The sequence below is a fragment of the Staurois parvus genome, unplaced genomic scaffold (assembly GCF_062004578.1).
Source record: "Staurois parvus isolate SC_StPar_1 unplaced genomic scaffold, SC_StPar_1.0 ptg000432l, whole genome shotgun sequence".
Taxonomy (NCBI): Eukaryota; Metazoa; Chordata; class Amphibia; order Anura; family Ranidae; genus Staurois; species Staurois parvus.
Genome location: NW_028318228.1, coordinates 8,402,501 through 8,423,008, shown reverse-complemented (window position 1 = coordinate 8,423,008; position 20,508 = coordinate 8,402,501). Strand labels below are relative to the sequence as shown.

The 20,508-nt window shown below is 40.6% G+C and overlaps 1 protein-coding gene across 1 annotated transcript in view; it reads right to left on the bottom strand.

Annotated features, from left to right (window-relative positions):
- The window catches only part of AGBL1 (AGBL carboxypeptidase 1), a 924,602-nt gene that overhangs the window by 447,323 nt on the left and 456,771 nt on the right, over window positions 1-20,508 (bottom strand). Inside the window, exon 18 of the mRNA XM_089687659.1 lies at window positions 12,856-13,036. Coding sequence (XP_089543785.1) covers window positions 12,856-13,036 — 181 coding nt within the window. The remainder of the gene's footprint in view (window positions 1-12,855; window positions 13,037-20,508) is intronic.

Sequence of the window (20,508 nt, the reverse complement as noted above, 5' to 3'; positions counted from 1 at the left end):
GCCCCCATTAGGGAGATTCACCATATATTTGTCCTTTTTACCAATATCATTGAAAGTTAAGGAAAGTACTGCCGATAACCGGCAATTGTCAGAGGACAGATCGGCACCAATCATCAGGGCACTGATGATCAGTGCCAGTGCCACCCACCTGTACCCATCAGTGCAGTATGAGGAAAGTGCAGTAGATAACTGGCAACTGCATTTACCGGTGATCTGCTGTGTCATTGGACACGGCTGATCACATGGTAAAAGGCCACTGTGATTGGCCCTTTACTACATCACATGATCAGCTGTGTCCGTAGAAACCAGCGATCACAGACATCACCGGGTGCGCATGGGAGGATGTCATATGACGCTCTCCCAGGACTGGACAACCACGCTGTAGCCGTCATTCAGCTATAGCGCGGTTGTCATGTGGTTAAAAAAAAAAAAAAAACACTCAGCTTTTAAGATCACTTTTAACCTTCACAAAAAAAAAAAAAAAAAAAAAAAAAAAAAAAGGAGGCCCTGAGCAGCTTTTAGTGATATTATGCATAGCACATCATGGTAGACTCATCTTGGAAGCGATCCTCTCCAGCACTGCAGTGTCAGCTCTCCTATTCATTGCAGGCACTTGCATTTGTTACTGGTCTTTCTTCTGGGTTTGGACTCTTCAGCTTCCCAACTTGTTGGGCCAGGCTGACGTAGCTCCCACCCTCGTACATAGGAGTTAAACTAACTAAATCCCCCAAATTATGTACTTCAAACTTCCAGCACTATGGCGGTTGCATTGCTCATCTTCTTCCTGGCTACTTCCAAGTGATGTGTTTTTGGCCTACTGATTGGCTGGTTGTGGAAGACGTCATCCTGCACATGTGCATAAGAGTCAGTTATTCTAGCACAGCTGGAGTGCAGTTGGAATGCCCACTAAATATTGTTGCACAGGGAATGAACCGGGTCTATTGCTGCTAGCTCTTGGAGGGTTTATTAAATCACTTGCCGACCTACTCAACATCACGTACCTGTACGTCGGCTGTTCTTTTCCAGCGCTGACACCATCCTTGTCAGCAGGTCTCAGCCAATGATTCATGGCTGAGACCTGCTAATCAGCTGTGTCCAACCACAGCTCAGAGCCCTGTGTTGACAAACACACAGGGCTCTGTACAGAGCAAAGGATCTGTCCGTTTCTTTCTCCCTGCAAAGCAGTGAGAAAGATCAAACATTTTTTTAGTAAAGTGCAGCACAAATTGCACATTAACATTTGCTGGGAACACACTTAATCCCTTAATTACTGAGATGTTAACTTCTTCCCAGTCAGTGTCATAAGTACAGTAACAGTGTATAGTATTTATCTCTGATCACTGTATTAGTGTTATAGGTAATGTTAGTGAAAGTTAGTCTACCTCCCATGCAGTGTCAGGTTGCCTGCCACACTATAGGTTGCTGATCCCCGCCATTACTAATATATATACACACACACATACATATATATTTATTATACACACACACCATAGTTTGTAGACGCTATAACGTTCATACAAAGCAGGTAATATACCTAGTTTTACCAAAGGCATGTAGCAGACATGTGGTAGTCATCTGTGACCACCAATAAAAACACAAGATAAGCTTGTGATCTACCAAAACTACAAAATCCTTCTCCACCATTGATTCCCCCAGTTGTACTTCCCTTAGCATGTATGATGCATGCATAGTCTTAGCCCCCCCAAGTGCAGAACCTTACATTTATCAACATTAAACCTCATTTGCCGCATAGTTGCCCAATTAAGCAGGGCATCAGGTCGGCATGTAAGTTGAAGACATCCTGAAAGGACGTTATTCCTTTGCACAGCTTGGTGTCATCTGTAAAGACTGAAATGGGATTTTTAATCCCAGACCCTATATCGTTTATAGATATATAAAAAAGTAAGGGTCCCAACACTGAACCTTGGGGTACACCACTGACAACCCTAGACCATTCAGAGTATGAATCTTAACCACTACTCTCTGAATATGATCTTTTAGCCAGTTTTCAATCCATTTACATATCGATTTTTCCAAGCCTGTAGACTTTACCTTACACATTAGCCATGTCTGGGGAACTGTGTCAAAGGCTTTTGTGAAATCCAAGTATACTACGTCCACCCCTATACCACCTCTTCATAAAAAGAAATCAGATTTGTTTGACAACTTTTGTCTTTCATGATTCCATGCTGTCTGTTGCTTAAAATATTTTTTTCCAGCAAGAACACATCCATGTGGTCTTTTATTAAACTCTCCAGTATCTTCCCAAGTATAGATGTTAAACTAACAGGTCTATAAATTACTTGGTAAAGATATTGACCCCTTTTTAAATATTGGCATCACATTGGCCTTACGCCAATTCAGTGGTACTATGCCAGTCATTAAAGAGTACATATACAGTAGGCACCATATTGGTCTTAAAAATTAGAAACAATGGCTTGGAAATGACAGAGCTCAATTCTTTAAGGACCCGTGGGTGTATGCCATCTGGCCCAGGTGCTTTATTCACCTTTATTCTGTCTAAATATTTTTGGATCATATCAATTGTGAGCCAATGTGGATCATCTGGAGCTGTGTCAATACCATGCCCATTATGGACAAGAGCTCCCCTATGCTCCTTTGTATACACAGAGCTGAAGAAGGTATTTAATAAATTTGCCTTCTCTTTGTCCCCAGTCACCCACTCTAGATTATTTTGTAAAGGGCCTACATGCTCGGACCGGACCTTTTTACTATTAATATATTTGAAGAATTTTTGGGGGTTGGTCTTGCTATCTTTTGCAACCTGTCATTCATTTTCAATTTTTGCATCCTTTATTTCCTTTTTGCATTATATGTTATATTCTGTGTAATGTTTAAACGATGATAGCATTGTTTCATTGTTATATTTAATAAAAGCTCTTTCCTTATCTATAGATTTTTTTAACTTTGCCTGTAAGCCACATAGGTTTGATTTTTAGCCTTTTAAACTTGTCTATTGGAATATATTTTGCAGTGTGTTCACATACAGTCTTTTTGAAGAACTCCCATTTCTGTGTTTTGTTCATCGATGCCAATATTCCCTCCCGGTCCATGTCTTGGAGAGCAGCTCTTTTAAAATTGAGCATATTTATTTTTATACAGCGAGTATGTGCTTGCTGTTTACAGCTAACAATAAATGAAATCATGTTATGGTCCCTGTTGCCCAGATGTTTTTTTAATATGGACATTCGTAATAAGCTCTGCATGGTTGGAGATAACCAGGTCAAGTAGAGCATCATTCCTAGTAGGGGCCTCTATGAACTGTACCATAAAATTGTCCTGTAGTAGGTTTAAAAATGTTTGCCCTTTAACTGTTACTGCAGTACTATTACTCCAGTAAATGTTATGGTAGTTAAAATCCCCCATTATTATAACTGTCCCAGCCCTTGCAGCCCTTTCAATCTGCGCAAGAAGCGGAGTCTCCACCTCCTCATTAACACTGGAAGGCCTATAACAAACTCCAATGATTACCTTTGTAGTATGCCCCCAATGTGCAGTTCCACCCATAATGCTTCAGCCTCATCACACTCTCTATCAACTAGGTCCTTTTTCACCCTCGCTCTGAGATCACTTTTCACATAGAGACAGACACCACCACTTTTCCTATTTACCCTGTCTCTCTAAAAGAGAACATAGCTAGGAATATTAGTGGCCCAGTCATTTGAAGAATGAAGCCAAGATTCAACAATACCAATTTAATCATAGTTCTCTTCATGCAACAAAGCTTCCAACTCACCTATTTTGCTTGGCAGACTTCTGGCATTGATGAATAAACACTTTAATTTATTGACACCTTGTGAACTTGTATTTTGCATATTTTTAATTTCATACAAATGGTACCAATTCCAATGATTGTAACATGGGAACATTCTTATCTGCCATAGCCCTCCCCCCATGTTTCCCCATTCCACCCACCAATAAGTACTGACCCCTGTCTGATCTAACTACCGCATTATAATCTAATTCTCCCTCCCCCCTTGATCATAGCTTAAATACTCCTTCAGCCTTCCCATAAACCTATCTCCAGCACAGCAGACCCCCTTCCATTTAGGTGCAAACCATCTCTAGCATATAGGCTGCACCCCAATGAAAAGTTGGCCCAGTGATCTAGAAACCCAAATCCTTACCTCTTACACCAGGTATTTAGCCATGCATTGAGTGCTCTAATCTCCTCCTGTCTTCCCTGAGTTGCATATGGCACAGGTAATATTTCAGAGAATATCACCTTGAAGGTCCATTCCTTTAACTTGCAGCCTAGTTCTTTAAATTGATTCTTAAGGAGCTTCCACCTTCCATGTATTCTGTCATTGGTTCCAACATGGACCAAGACAGCTGAGTCATACCCAACCCCTCCCAGTAATTTATCAAAGCAACTTTTTTTGGAGGGGATCTATTGTTGCTGCCAGGGTCTATTACTGGCTGCAGGGGATCTATTTTACTGCCCTTCCTGTTATTAGCAAATTCAATACAAATTACTTAGAACCACAAAATGATACTTGGCTTTGTATTCTCGAAAAGGGGCACTACTGGGAGGTGGTAAGGGGACAGAAACAAGAGATGGTATTTGGAGGTGGGTAAGGGACAGAGACAAGGGTGCCATGGGGAAGGGTAAAAAAAAAAAAAAAACCTTGGATGAGACTTTTTTTTATAATTTTATGATTACTATTATGTACATTCCAGTATTCTAATGGGCCGTGACATACATTACTACAAATTAAAGGATCAACAATTGTAATACCCACAAGTCACACTGTGCCTCAAGCCCATGTCTAAAAAGGACATGTTCAACTAAAAATTACAAGAAACAAAAGGGTTGAAAAAGCAGATTAATCCACCAAGAAATAAAAAAACACAAAACAAAAAAAACAGAAGGGGAGGGAGAAACAACCACAATATAGAAATACTTAGTGCAAACATAGGCCTGCTGGTTCTGGCCTGAAGGAGATCCAGGAGGGTTTCACTCGGCCATTCATCAGCAATGTGGCCAGGTTCAGGCGACGGAAGTATGTATTGCCTCTGCATGTCAGCAAGTTGCTGGAGAGTGCAGCCAGACTGCAGTTGAGTAATACCCAACTAAAAGCTCAGGTGAAACTATTCACATAACCATTTTGATGAATAGTATGGATATCAACAGGACTTGGCACAATAGAGAAAACCAAAAGAAGGACGCAAGGCCAACTGAGGGGTCCAAGAAGCATCAGCCACAACTGATTTGCAGGCTGAAGAGAACAGAAATATAAACCCGCAAAATAAAACAGGATGAGAGATAATGAGGTCAAGATTGTTGGTTCGTCTAGACAAAGCGGTCTTGTCCAAAACGTGGGATGTTTTTTTAGTTTTTAAGTTTAATTCCACTTCAAGAATTATTATCCTCTGATAAAGTCTTCTTTTGAAAGTTTCTCAATTTTTTTTGATGAAAGTGAAAACCACTTCTATCAGAGACTTGTGTGAGTGAAATGTAATGACTGAACTTTGTAAGACCTTTTCTAAAATGACTGCATTTCTCAAGTGTCACCTCCTCATCTGTTTCAATTTGTCATATAATTACAGCCATGCATAAAATAAGATCTCATCTGTTTTAGATAAAATTATATATATTTATATTAAAAAAAAAAAAAAAAGTTAAAGCTGAGAACATTTATAGCACCATCCAGAGTACAATCACAAGTTCTTACACGGCTGGATGTTTTTTTAATGTGATGCATCTGGGAAAGGGACACTTACAATATTTTTTTCCTTTGGCAGCAGATTTATATGATTACATATCATATATTATTAATGTTTATAGCGACGGAAAAGAAGGCTTCTACTTGTTTAATGACTTTCCTAAATTCTAGCTGTATAAATTGATGCAGGGCTGCTTGTGTTTCCAGAAGGTAACACTGGAAGATCAAACTGTCTGTTATTCAGGGATCAATTAAAGTGAGAAGCAGAATATCTAATGAATTCTCCACAGGAGAAACTCTCATTGTTTAACTTATGTCAGCCCCCCAAAAATCCCTTTGTAAATTATAGCTTGCTTCCCGCTGCACATTATAAAGAGCTGCGAGGAAACTAAGTGACAGAATGTTGCCTTTTGACAATGTTACCAGAGATATGCCGTTACAATCCTTCTAAATAAAATGAATGTAAACAAAGAGTACAAAGTAGTAAAAACCTGTAAAACTCCATGGCGGCTTTTAACAAAGAGGCGCCACAGGCATTTGCTTTGGGCCCCTTCAGGAAAGAACAACCATAATTAAAATAAAATCTGTCTGGAAGCCGTCGTTTGGCTCAGCAGCATAAAAAAGTAATTTTATTTATTACAGGCACTTTTATAGCACCTTCATTCTACACAGCACTTTACATACACTCACCGGCCACTTTTTTTTAGATATACCTTGCTAGTACCAGGTTGGACCCCCTTTTGCCTTCAGGACTGCCTTAATTTTTCATGGCATAGATTCAACAAGGTGTTGGAAACATTCCTCAGAGATTTGGTCCATATTGACGTGATAGCATCATGCACTTGCTGCAGATGAGTTGTTGGCTGCACATTCATAATGTGAATCTCCCATTCCACCACCTCCAAAGGTGCTCCATTGGATTGAGATCTGGTGACTGTGGAGGCCGTTGGAGAGTCATGTTCAAGAATGCAGTTTGAGATGATATGGGCTTTGTGACATGGTGCATTATCCTTGCGGAAATACCCATCATAAGATGGGTACACTGTAGGCATAAAGGGATGGACATGGTCAGCAACAATACGCAGGTAGGCCGTGGCATTTAAACGATGCTCAATTGGTACCAAGAGGAGCCAAGTGTGCCAAGAAAATATCCCCCACACCATAACACCACCACCATCAGCCTGAACCACTGATACAAGGCAGGATGGATCCATGCTTTCGTGTTGTTTACGGCAAATTCTGACCCTACCATCTGAACCTAGCAGCTGAAATTGAGACTCATCAGACCAGGCAATGTTTTTGCAATCTTTTGTCCAATTTTGGTGAGCCTGTGTGAATTTTAGCCTTCGTTTCATGTTCCTAGCTGACAGGAGTGGCACCTGATGTGGTCTTTTGCTACTGTTGCCCATCTGCTTCAAGGTTCGGCGTGTTCTGCATTCCGAGATTGTATTCTGCATACCTTGGTTGTAATGAGTGGTTTTTTTTTCGTTACTGTTGCCTATCATCTCAAACCAGTCTGCCCATTCTCCTTTGACCTCTGACATCAACAAGGCAATTTCGTCCAAACAACTGCCACTAACTGGATATTTTCTCTTTTTTGGACCATTCTCTGTAAACCCTAAAAATGGTTGTGCGTGAAAATCCCAGTAGATCAGCAGTTTTTGAAATACTCAGACCAGCCTGTCTGGAACCAACAACCATGCCATGTTCAAAGTCATTTAAATCCCCTTTCTTTCCCATTCTGATTCTCGGTTTGAACTTCGGCAAGTTGTCTTCACCACTCTAGATGCCTAAATGTATTGATTTGCTGCAAAGTGATTGGCTGATTAGCAATTTGTGTTACCAAGCAATTGAACAGGTTTGCCTAATAAAGTGGCCAGTGAGTGTATACAGTGGATATAGTCTACACACCTCTTTTAAAATGTCAGGTTTCTGTAAAAAAAAATAAAAATAAAATGAGATACAGATACATCATTTCAGAACTTTTTCCCACCTATAAATGTGACCTATAAACTGTACAACTCAATTGAAAAATAAACTGAAATCTTTTTTGGGGGGGGGGGGGTGGAGGGAGTAAACAAAAAACTAAAATAATGTGGTTGCATGAGTGTTCACACCCTCTTTTAACTGGGGTGGTAGCTGTAGCAATTGTTCACACAGAGATGGACGAGGTCATCCATCTTGCTAAGGATCCTCCATCTTGTATCTCTCTCCCTCCAATCCCCCCTCCCTCTCTGTTGAGTGACACGTGGTCCCTGTGTCTGGGTTCTGAAATGCACAGGCAATCAGGCACAGTGGGACAGCTTCATGATTATAAATCCCAAATTAGCTGGTGCCCGGGTATCTGTTAGCTTCTCAATCTGAGAGAATCGTAAAACCATAAACCAGTCCTTCACTGGGCTTCAAAGACATTCCAGCTAGCCGTAAAACAGACAACACATTTAAAACCCACTTTTCCATATAATTTTATATCTGGAGATGGGAAATAATTACATAAAAACCAAGCATTTATTCGGATAGCTCAGTTTAATGCGAGTCGTCTGATATCTTACACCCCCTAGTTGAAGTCTACAGGAGAGCAGAAAGCCATATAGTTCTAGCTGAAATAGTGAACTATGCAATTTTTGATATCTAGACGTTCAGCAGATGATTCTGCATATTAATCTACCCGTGGATAGAATGTTACATGTACCTAGGGAAGGTTATGGCCCATGGTATACCTTGAGAGGGATTTTGGTTCTAGTCTGAGTCCCCCGCCTACAACACCCCTCCCCAAATGAGGCGATTGGTTCTCTGTTGTAAGGGACACCCTGCTGAGTTCCTAGAAAAAGGCTGTTATGCGTGGAGCAGCAAGTTGAAGAATTCTCCACTTTTAACATGGGAACCAACTTGGGAGATGGTACCCTTGCTCTGCTTAACCCAGGACGTTTAAAAGTACTCTACCTCCCTAAAACTTCTTCTCTCTCTCTCTCTCTCTCTCTCTCTCTCTCTCTCTCTCTCTCTCTCTCTCTCTCTCTCTCTCTCTCTCTCTCTCTCTCTCTCTCTCTCTCTCTCTCTCTCTCTCTCTCTCTCTCTCTCTCTATATATATTATATATATATACACACACACGTGAAACTCGAAAAATTTGAATATCGTGCAAAAGTTCATTTATTTCAGTAATGCAACTTAAAAAGGTGAAATTAATAAATTAGATAGTTCAAGCCATGATTTGTCATAATTGTGATGATTATGGCTTACAGCTCATGGAAACCCCAAATCCACAATCTCAGAAAATTAGAATATTGTGAAAAGGTGCAATATTCTCAGCTCAAAGTGTCCCACTCTAATCAGCTAATTAAGCCATAACACCTGGAAAGGGTTCCTGAGCCTTTAAATGGTCTCTCAGTCTGGTTCAGTAGGAATCACAATCATGGGAAAGACTGCTGACCTGACAGTTGTGCAGAAAACCATCATTGACACCCTCCATAAGGAGGGAAAGCCTCAAAAGGTAATTGCAAAAGAAGTTGGATGTTCCCAAAGTGCTGTATCAAAGCACATTAATAGAAAGTTATGTGGAAGGGAAAAATGTGGAAGGAAAAGGTGCACAAGCAGCAGGGATGACCGCAGCCTGGAGAGGATTGTCAGGAAAAGGCTATTCAAATGTGTTGGGGACTTTCGCAAGGAGTGGACTGAGGCTGAAGTCAGTGCATCAAGAGCCACCACACACAGAAGGATTCTGGACAGACTTCAAATGTCGTATTCCTCTTGTCAAGCCGCTCCTGAACAACAAACAACGTCAGAAGAGTCTTACCTGGGCTAAAGAAAAAACAGTAATGCGCAAGGTTTGTGCGCTCTTTCTTTCATCTTCCTCTAAAGAAAAAACAGACCTGGTCTGTTGCTCAGTGGTCCAAAGTCCTCTTTTCTGATGAGAGCAACTTTTGCATCTCATTTGGAAACCAAGGACCCAGAGTATGGAGGAAGAATGGAGAGGCACACACTGCAAGATGCTTGAAGTCCAGTGTGAAGTTTCCACAGTCTGTGTTGATTTGGGGAGCCATGTCATCTGCTGGTGTTGGTCCACTGTGCTTCATTAAGTCCAGGGTCAACGCATCCGTCTACCAGGAGATTTTGGAGCACTTTATGCTTCCTTCTGTATTTTTTCTGTAAATATTTTTATTGCTCCCTTTTGACCTTTTTAGTAATAAATCATATTATCTGAAAAGTGTTGAACTGTTTATAAAGCTCTTTAATGCAAACTAAGAATCCATGTCTCTGAAGAGCGCTACTGTGCGTTTTAAACCTCTATATATATCTCTGCCTGCGGTGACAGTGGTATACAGACAATTATTTAAACATCATAATGTTATTGCTAATATTGTGAGTTTCCTCCTTTTCTCTACAAAAAGGTGGTGGTGGCAGTATGAAGTGTTAATTGTGTAACTCATGCAGGCTCCACCTCCACAACATCTCCAAAATACGCATGTTCCTGACCCCAGACACTACTAAGCAACTCATTCACTCCCTTATTTCACGACTTGACTACTGCATCTCCCTCCTCACCGGCCTACCTCATCACAGACTATCCCCGCTTCAGTCTATCCTGAACTCAGCGGCCAGACTCATCCACCTTACCAACCACTCCCCATCTGCCACCCCCCTCTGTCATTCCCTCCTTTGGCTTCCAATTGCCCAACGCATTAAATTCAAAGTACTAACATTGACGTACAAAGCTATTCATAACACTGCCCCAAACTACCTCACCGACCTGATACCAAAATACCACCCAACCCGTACTCTTCGCTCCTCACAAGACCTTCTTTCTAGCTCCCTGGTCTCCTCCTCCCACGCCCGACTGCAGGACTTCTCCAGGACTTCCCCCCCCATCCTCTGGAACTCACTACCCCAATCCATCAGACTGTCACCTACCCTCCTCACCTTTAGGCGCACCCTGAAAACCCATCTCTTCAGGGAAGCCTACCCCACCCTCACCTAACAGTCGATCTCCACTCCTCCTACCACTCCATCCCCCACAGCCACTTCCTCTTGTACCACTATCCCCCTCCTTCTTAGATTGTAAGCTCGAAAGAGCAGGGCCCTCAATCCCCTCGTGTATTATTTTGTTACTGTATTGTCTCATGTACTGTCCCCCACTATATTGTACAGCGCTGAGCAAACTTTTTGGCGCTATATAAACACTGTATAATAATAGAATAATAATTAACCTGACCCAGTAACAAACGCTCTCAGGCTGCAGGTACATAGATTGTGGTCCATTAGCTGGAAAATCTTTGTACAGGGTGCAGCTGAGCGTGGCATTGTTACGCACGTGACAGCGTGGTTTTAGATTGGCTAGTCCTTCGGTCACGAGTTGATGAGAAGGGCTGTGTTTGGGATTTGAACCAACAATGCTAGCGCTGCTAGGCATAAGTGCTAACCACTTGGCCCCTGTGATCCAAATAATAGGCTGCACACAATCAGTTGGCTCAATGATGGCAAGAAGGAATGTTCTGATTATTGTTTTTTTAGAATTTCAATGCAAAGGTTCAAGTGAAAATGTAGTCGTGCATGGCCAGCTCTATTTTAGAGCTGCACTGGAAGAATCCCATGATTATAACAATTACAGGAAAAATGCTGCATACTGTAAAATAACAGTTTTACTTTGAAGTATGCAGTGTTGGTGGGATCCGTCTGGTTGCGACAAGTTACTCTACTTTTAGACAAAGCCAACCCCTTTCACCTCTGTCAGGCCAGCTTCTATTTTCTTTAATTCCCTGCAATCAGCCAGTTGCCAACCTGGAGGTATAACTATACTTTCAGGGCCCCAGTGCAGGAAACCACGAAGGACTCCCCTAACCCCCAGTTGGGGCCCTTCCCTCCAAGCCTGGTGCTAGAACTCCAGGGAACAGTTGCAAGTGTGACCTTTGCAACCCTGTTCGTTCCACTAGTGGTATCAGTAGTTTTTCCTTTTTGTTATTTTTTTTTAATGATCTTTTACCATTTTATTTTACAATTTTAATTTTTGTTACAATTTAAGAGCCCTCATTGGGCTTTGGTGAAATATCAGGGGTCTAAACAGACCTCTGATGTTCTGAGACAGAGAAAGGTGATTGGAGGACACAACCCTTAATCTTCATCTCTACACCCTCAACTGCACAGAATGAATGGACAGGACTAGCTCTGTACAGAGCTTCTCGTACATTCACAAACTCAAGCTAAGTAAACACCGTTTACACTGACTAGTAAAGACTGTCAAAACTTTGTAACATTATGCACCCCTTTGTGAATAACTTCGGACCAGGCTCACAGACAAAGTGCAAATGGTCCATTTCAAATAACCCTGACTGACGAGTAATTGGCCCACACATACCTTTTCAGGAGTTAGTCCATAATGGCAGAGTCCATGGTTGGTGGCACCCTGGGATCCTCAAAAAGGATGCGGGAAGAAACGGCTTAATTTTTTCCTGGAGTGTAGCAACAGCAGCACGCTGGTGTGCTTGGGGTTTATGCAATCTCTCCAAGCTCTCTTCAGAAAAACGGAACTCTCGGGCCTCAGCCTTCCTCTAATTTTTAACACAGGTGGGTCAGCTGAAGCCCCAAAATGCCCGTGAATTGGGAATAGTGAACTTCACCCTTTTCCAACCCACCTGGGCCAGTACCGAAGTATCCAACCTGCATACAGGCTTGTTTTAAACCCCATTTGTGGCTTGTTAAATGCAAAACAAATACATACATGTCCTTCGCCTGAGAGCAGATTCATGCATAGGTGATATTTATAAATTAGCTTATGTGATATAATTATGAGATCTTTGTATAAGGTTTACTAATATCTCAAAAGTAGCCATTTAAAACCCATACAGAATATGAAATTCCAGTAGGTGACTAGTAGTGATTTTACTTCTATTTGAAGAACCGTGTCACAAAATATAATACTGCACTCACTGAGCTGCTTATGCTTCATTTTAGAACAAAATGTAAAGTATCTAGAACTTTCTGCAAAGGATTGTAAGTATCTTTAGATATTTACCAACCAAGGTTGCCTTCATCTATGAACAACCTACTCTACAATTTCTAATCATAGTAGAATTTGTTTGTTGCAAGAAACATCTTTTTGTTTGACATATACTTGTACATCATGCTCAGTTCTTAACATGTCCATGATGTACATGCTTTTTACTTTCTTTACTTACTTGCCATTGATGACTCCATCTGGGTTAAGCATGGGGATGATCTTAAAAATGAACATTTCTCTCAAAATCTCAGCAACAGGGTCATCGCTAATAAGAAACTCAAGTGTCCCCTTCATTACCCAACTGGAATTGCTCTCTCCTGGATGTACCCGGGCTGTGAGAACCACATAATGACGACTGCCTACAACAAGAACAATAAAATGATAAAAGATTTAATTTAAATCTTATCATTGTAGAGACAAAACTTTATGAAGGTATTCACGAATAGTTGGTATAGTCACAGTTCTAAACAATAGAAAAAACATTTACGATATTTATTTATTATGGGATCTGAGCTTTTATGATGGTGTTAATAGATCTCTAGGTAATGTATAGATAGTGGAGCGAGCTCTAATATTGATATCGGTAATGAGCAGCTTAACACACTTAAGGGTACACCAAGAAAGCCCTCAAATGAATCAAATAAATAGTGCAGCGCTAAATGAATATCGTCTCCCAAACGCATGTGTATGATTGATGTGTTTTGTGACGCAAATAATACTGAGAAATATTACTCAGAAAATGAGCATATAAAATTAAAATAATGCAAATATCTATGAGGAACATATAGTCATGACAAGTACAAAGATATAAAATGTCCAAAATTGTGAATCAGTGAATGTACCATCTTCAGTGAATATCCCAGCACCCCGGAAAAGTTTGATTATTGGCACTGGCTATCAACTCTCAGCATCACTGGGAAGATCACCCAATCCCCGGCTACACACCTGATTATACCCGAGGGACTAGGGCATGTCCAGGAGCTTATTATACAACGCGCTTTTCATTAGCGCTTCTGGTGAGTGCGCATTCTATATGTTTATATATATTCATCCTAATGGAATCAGTATTCTGGGACTATATAGAAGTTTTTTGAAGAGATCATCAGCTTTAAGAAGTTTATACAATTTTGGACATTTTATATCTTTGTACTTGTCAAGACTATATGTTTCTCATAGATATTTGCATTATTTTATATGCTCATTTTCTGAGTAATATTTCTCAGTATTATTTGCGTCACAAAACGCATCAATCATACACATGCGTTTGGGAGACGATATTCATTTAGCGCTGCACTATTTTTTATTTGAGGTCTCTAGGTAATGTTTACTCTTTAGTAGGGTTGCCTTTATTTGACTAAGTCTGCATGTAATCTAATTATTTCATTATCATGCAAAAAAACAAAAATTTCACCAATACACAACACCACTGATCTACAGTTTGCTATCCTTGTTGTACAAGTGGTTTTGAGCTTGTAGTCCTTCTACAGCACAATGGGGTTAATTTACTAATATTAGATATGTGCCCCTCACAACAGTGTACCTCCCCTTAAGTGTGCTCCCCTCCTTACATCAGTGTGCCACCCCAAATCAGTGTTCCCCCTTCGTACATCAGTGTGCTCCCCTCCTTACATCAGCGTGCTCCCCTCCATACATCAGCGTGCCACCCCAAATCAGTGTTCCCCCTTCGTACATCAGCGTGCTCCCCTCCTTACATCCTTATAACAACAATTATCACTGTTATTAGCAATCATAGTGTTAAATAAAATCCCTCCCTATGGTAACACTGTATTGCTCTGGTCACAGTATGTGAAAACAAGCTAAGAAAAAAAAAAAGTTAAAAAAAAATAAAAATATAATGATGATGTACTGAACTGGTGACAGTATGTAAAAGAACTAATGTGATTTTTTTTACATTTTTTTTTAAAAATTGACAAATGTAAAAACAAAAAAAAATGACTTCAAAAAACTTGATATGCCTCTTACTAAATACCTTGGACTGTTTACTTTCCAAAAAGGGCTTATCTGGGGGGGGTCTATGCACTGTCCTAAAATAGGCAGTCAGTACATCAGTACATCAGGATTGACCAATTTTCAGATGTACAGTATATACCAGCCTTTTTCAACCAGGGTGACCAGGCACATTGGGGTGCCTTCTGGGCTATTCAGGGGTGCCTTGGCAAAGTACCTAAAAATTGCCCAAAAACTATTCAAGCCAGCGGGTGGATCAAGCCTGCTTTTTTTTTATATATACAAAGCCACAGGTTTCATTGTGCAGCATTATGACTGAGAGCCATCCTAAAAACTGCTGACATCAATAGTTGATAAGGACATCAGGCACCTGCACATCATCTTTGTTTGCCGCCCCCCCCCCACCAGTCAGACACCCAATTACCTCTAATGTTGGGTGACCTGTATGTAACACTATTAGTTCTATTTTTTTTCCATTTTAGTATGGGGTGCCTTGAAATTGTGCATAATATTAAAAGGGTGCTTTGAATGGAAAAAGGTTAAGAAACACTGGTATATACCATAGTTTCAGGACTCTAACTTTCACACAGACTAAATAATATGCATTTATTTGGGGTTTTTTTTTAACAAAGAAATATATATATATATATATAATTTTTTTTTTTTATTAATAATAATAGTTTATTTATAGAATGATTATTTGCAACATTTTATAGCAGAAACGAATAATAGCGTGGGGTTTTCTTATTCAAATTCTTTGATCTTTTTTTAATTTATTTAGCAAAAAAGTAAACCCAGTGGTGATTAAATACCACCATAAGAAAGCAATATTTGTGTTGCATGACCGCACAATTGTCATTCAAAGTGTGAAAATGCTGAAAGCTGAAAATTAGCCTGGGCAGGCAGGGGGTGAAGGTGTCCGCTATTGAAGTGGTTAAAGTTCCCAGGCCTTTACTAGCCTTTAACTGAATGATTTTTAATACATTTATTAAAATTTGTTTCCATGAGCATTTAAGGAAAAAAAAAAAAAAAAAAAAGGGTGTCTTGTTCAAACGTATTGCACATCCTACTCTAGATACTTACTATGGCCAGCTATTAGCCACATGTTTAATACGAAGAAACGGTACAACCTTCCTACTTAGATAACATTCTTTTTTGGAGGTTTGAAATGTAGACGTTTATCGCAAAACTGACTTCCAGAAAAAGATATAGAAACACAGCCTTGTAGCTTCTATACTTTGCCATAAAGAGACAAGCTTCACAACCTCCTTGTATGTGACCCCGGAGGGCAAAGGCCCTTTTAATCCCTTGCCAGGTTTCTGCTGTAACACAAAACAGGGCAGGCTGCAAGTCAGAGATCTACAATGAAGCGAATATCGCAGGTGTACTCCAGATCCAGCTATGAACATCTCTCAGGGAATGTAAATTAAATATTGCTCTGGAGGGCCAGAAACCTAGCAGAATGTATAACAAGCTAATAGTCGAATGTATAATAAACTAATTGAGCTTATTATAAAACCATTCAGCTACCCTGGAAATATAGCAATCATCAATTAACATGTAATTAGGTACTTAACTTTTTTTTTTGAACATCCACATAGTCAGCATACTGAAACGGAATAATATATCTTGGCCTCACTGGAAAGCTTACAGAAGAAAATGCATATTGTGTACAAATCAGCTTGACTCTCATTCACAGCAGGCTATTCAGAAGAGCGAGTTTCTAATAACGTTTTTTTTTCCTATGAATGGTGATGGCAAAAAAAAGGCAGCCAGCTCATATGTGGTAGCCAAATTATCTGGAAAATATTAACATTCTCTCCACACACTACCAACCAATGCTTTTGGATTGATTAGTCTCTTAAAAGAGGAACTTTATTGTCTCAATCAATATTAACCATTTGTTATCCTTATGCTGCTAGCATTAGTAAATAGGTATATTATATTTACTTGTTTTACATTTCTTCAAATTACTTCCTGGTTTCTAGCCTAGGCCAAAATGATGTCATACATCCCAGGAGTCTTCAGTAGGAAAGGCGGGGTTTTCTCAGCTAAGCACGCACATTTAGGCTTCATGTACACAGGACACTTCTGAACGATGGAAATTGACTGCTGGAAAACGTAGTTTAAAAAAGTCTGTTTAGCAACGTTTGCATACTGCATTTATGAGTGTTTGCGTTTAGAAGCATTTTTTAACCCCTTGGCGCCGGTGCCTCCTGGCCCTTTAAGGGTTTCAGAAACCGGGAGGAGGGGTGGGGTTTTAGGGTCATGTGACCGCCGTGTTTCGCCGTCAAATGATTGGGAAAGGTCCCGATCAAAAAAGAGGAGATCGGGACCTTTCCGTGAGTACCGGACATGTGTGTTGGGAGTAAGCACACTCTCAGCACATATGTTTTTCTTAATTGCATGCAAACGTGTGGCCGCTTGGCGTCAATGCCCAGACACCGGGAGGCCGCACATTTGTGTGTGGCCGGCGTGAAGAGGTTAAAGGTAACCTCAGGAGACCTTCCAAAATGCCCAGAATGCACTGAAAAACAGTAACAAATTTACTATTTCAGACATTTTGAGAAAAATAGAGAGAGCAGAAGCAGAGAGAGCAGTATTTGTTGAGATTAGCTGTCTTTTTTTTGTGGTGTTTGGATGTGTTCCAGCTCATTTCTGTGCAGAAATTATTGCAGCAGTGTCTAACATATTTTCTTTCATGCAAAAGCTCAAAGTATGGCGTAGCGGGTCCATCTGAGTACTGGGAAAACGCTTTGCATGCATTTTTCATGATGAAAAAAAAAAGACTCTGGACAGCATCTGGAAATAAAAGAGTTAAAAAAAATGTCCAAACGCAAACGCTTATAAACGCAGTTAGCCGAGTTTGCTGTTTGAAACACTACTACTACTACTCTACTCCTGAACGCAAGTTTGGTGCATTAAAAAAAAAAAAAAAATACACATCTGTAAACTCAACTGCCTGTAAACGACATATTGTACATGGACACATAGGAAAACATTAGGGAGAGTTCAGGGGCTGCTAAAAAAACAAAAACAAAAAAACAAAAACAAAAAAAAAAAAAAAAACAGAAAAGCTCCTAAACGTGAGTTTATCAGCTGCAGTGTACATGGAGCCTTATAGGTAAAGTTGATCCAGGGAATATCCAATTGCCTCTCGGGGGATCAGGAAGGATTTTTTCCCCTGCAGGAGAAAATTGGATCATGCTTTGCTGGGGTTTTTGCCTTCCTCTGGATCAATTGTGGGTATAGGATTATAACTTTTTTTTTTTTTATGGTTGAACTGGATGGACTTTTGTCTTTTCCCAGCCAGACTAACTATTTAACACCCTCCTTTTTTGGTTGTTTTTTGGTAGTGCCTGTGTATTTTATTAATATCAAGTTGTTGTGTCATCTTTGAGAGCCTTACATACATGCACTGTGTTCCTATTCCTGGTTTGTGTTTACTATATATAAGCTGTATAGAATACTAGAACAGCCTCCTTTCCAGGAAGATGCCTATTACACGGAAACACGTTGGGTGAAGCTGGATCTGTGACGTCATCAGGGGCGGACTGACCATTGGGGAACTCGGGTACTGCCCAAGGGCCCGGGGTCAGTAGGGGGCCCCATGAGATGTCCCTGGTACCTTTCATAGGCTTTTTTGGGTGTGGTTTGAGTGTTAGCGAGGACACAGGGGCCCCATGATCCCCTATCGCCCGGGGGCCCCATGAGTTTTTTTTCACACAAATCCAGCTTTCCTTTGTTGGTATTTGATCACCACAGGGTTTTGAATTTTTTGCTATGTAAATGAAAAAAGACAGAAAATTTTGAAAAAAGAAACAATATTTTTTAGTTTCTGCTATAAAACATATCCAATAAAAAAAATTTAAAAATCAAATGTTTTCATAAATGTTGGCCAAAATGTATTCTGCTACATGTTTTTGTGTGGAAAAAAAAATCCCAATATTGGATTGTCTTGTGTGAAAGTTATAGTGCCTACAAACTATGGAATAGATACTGGAAATATATATTACATACAGGGGCAGACTGGCAACTCATGGGGCCCCCGGGCAATAGAGGATCATGGGGCCCCTGTGTCCTTGCCCAAACTCAAAAAGCCTATGAAAAAGGTACCAGGGGCATCTCATGGGGCCCCCTACTGACCCCGGGCCCTCAGGCAGTGCCCGAGTTTCCAAATGGTCAGTCCTCCCCTGATTACATACATACACACAGGGGCGGACTGACCATTTGGAAACTCTGACACTGCCCGAGGGCCCAAGGTTAGTTGGGGGCCCCATGAGATGCCCCTGGTACCTTTTTCATAGGATTTTTTGAGTTTGGGCAAGGACACAGGGGCCCCATGATTCCCTAATGCCCGGGGGCCCCATGAGTTGTCAGTCCGCCCCTGTACGTACATACATACTTACATACACACACACTACTAATGGTGGCAACCAGCGATTTTTAATGGAGTTATGAGAGTGTAGTGGGTAATCTGACACTGATATCACCAGTGACATTAACACAGTGATAATACTATACACTGTCACTGTACTAATTACACTGGCTGGGAAGGGGTTAACATCTAGGGTGATCAAGGGGTTAGATGTGTGCCTAACCATGTGTAATGTGTGTACAGTGTGCTGCTCTTACAAATAGATCTCTCAGTATCTCATCCTTGCTTTGCTGCAATGAAAAACTGACAGATCACTCCCTGTGTAGAGAGCTCTGTGTTGAATGTCAGCACAGAGCTCTGGGCTGTGACTGTACACAGCCGATCAGCAGGGCCTGGCCGTGAATCATTGGCTGGGACTTGCTGACAGACACCTGCTGTCTACAATCACAGCAGGTGCCGGTGGGGTTCGGGGGGATATAAGCGCTGGAAACCCAGAAGTAGGTAGCAGCGTATCCATATGTCATTTTGCATACAGCAGCCGCCTGTCCGCAGTACAATGTGGTCGTGAAGAGGTTAATTCAACAAGCTGAAGTTAGAAGCTGATTGGCTACCATGCACAGCTGCACCAGATTCTGAGAGATCCAGTTTTAGCAAATCTCCCCTATAAAGTCAAATAACAAGTAGCAGGCCATTGTTTTTAAAGGCACTGGTTCAGATCGAAGCGACTTCGAAAAAGTTCCTGCACTACTTTGATAAGACTTCAATTCCAAAAGAGTGTATAGTTGCATCAAAGTTGCATTAAAAGTTGCACAAGTGTGCATGGAGCCTAAGGCTGAACTTGTACTTGGTGGATGGGGATGTAGATGGTAAAAAGACATGGCTGAGCCATGTTTTAACAATCCTCCCCTAACCTGCAAAAGGTAGTCCTACACCGGTATACATATGCTGCAATGCTTTGCATCACAGAGCAACAAAAATGATTCCCCCATCATAGTAGCACCTGTTGAATGTGACCCATTCAAGGGGTTAAAACAGGCAGTGAACAAGACATATATCAGCTCCTCCCTGCCTTTCAAACACCCTCTGAAAAGTGATCCACTTCAGATCACTCTTCAGAGGGCAATTCTTCCCTAAAAGAGCTCTTAGAAAAAGAATGTATTGGAAATTACAGGAAATTAGCTTTTTAGGCAGCTGGTTCAAAAGCTGGATGTCAGAAAAAAGGGAAAAAAAAAAAAGGACAAAGGAGCTGTCACCTGAATTGTAAAATGTTGATGTTTGATTGAAAGTCACTGCGCCATTTGAAACAGCACCATACTTTCTTTAATAACCGCCTGACATTCTTCAGGCATTCATATATTTAAAAAAAAAAAAAAAAAAAAAAACAGATTTTTAGAAAAAATGTGTTTGATTGGAAGTACAGAGAGTGCTCAACCTTATTGCGATGTATGTGTACATGGCAAAAAAGGGGAACAAGTAGAATTTTAT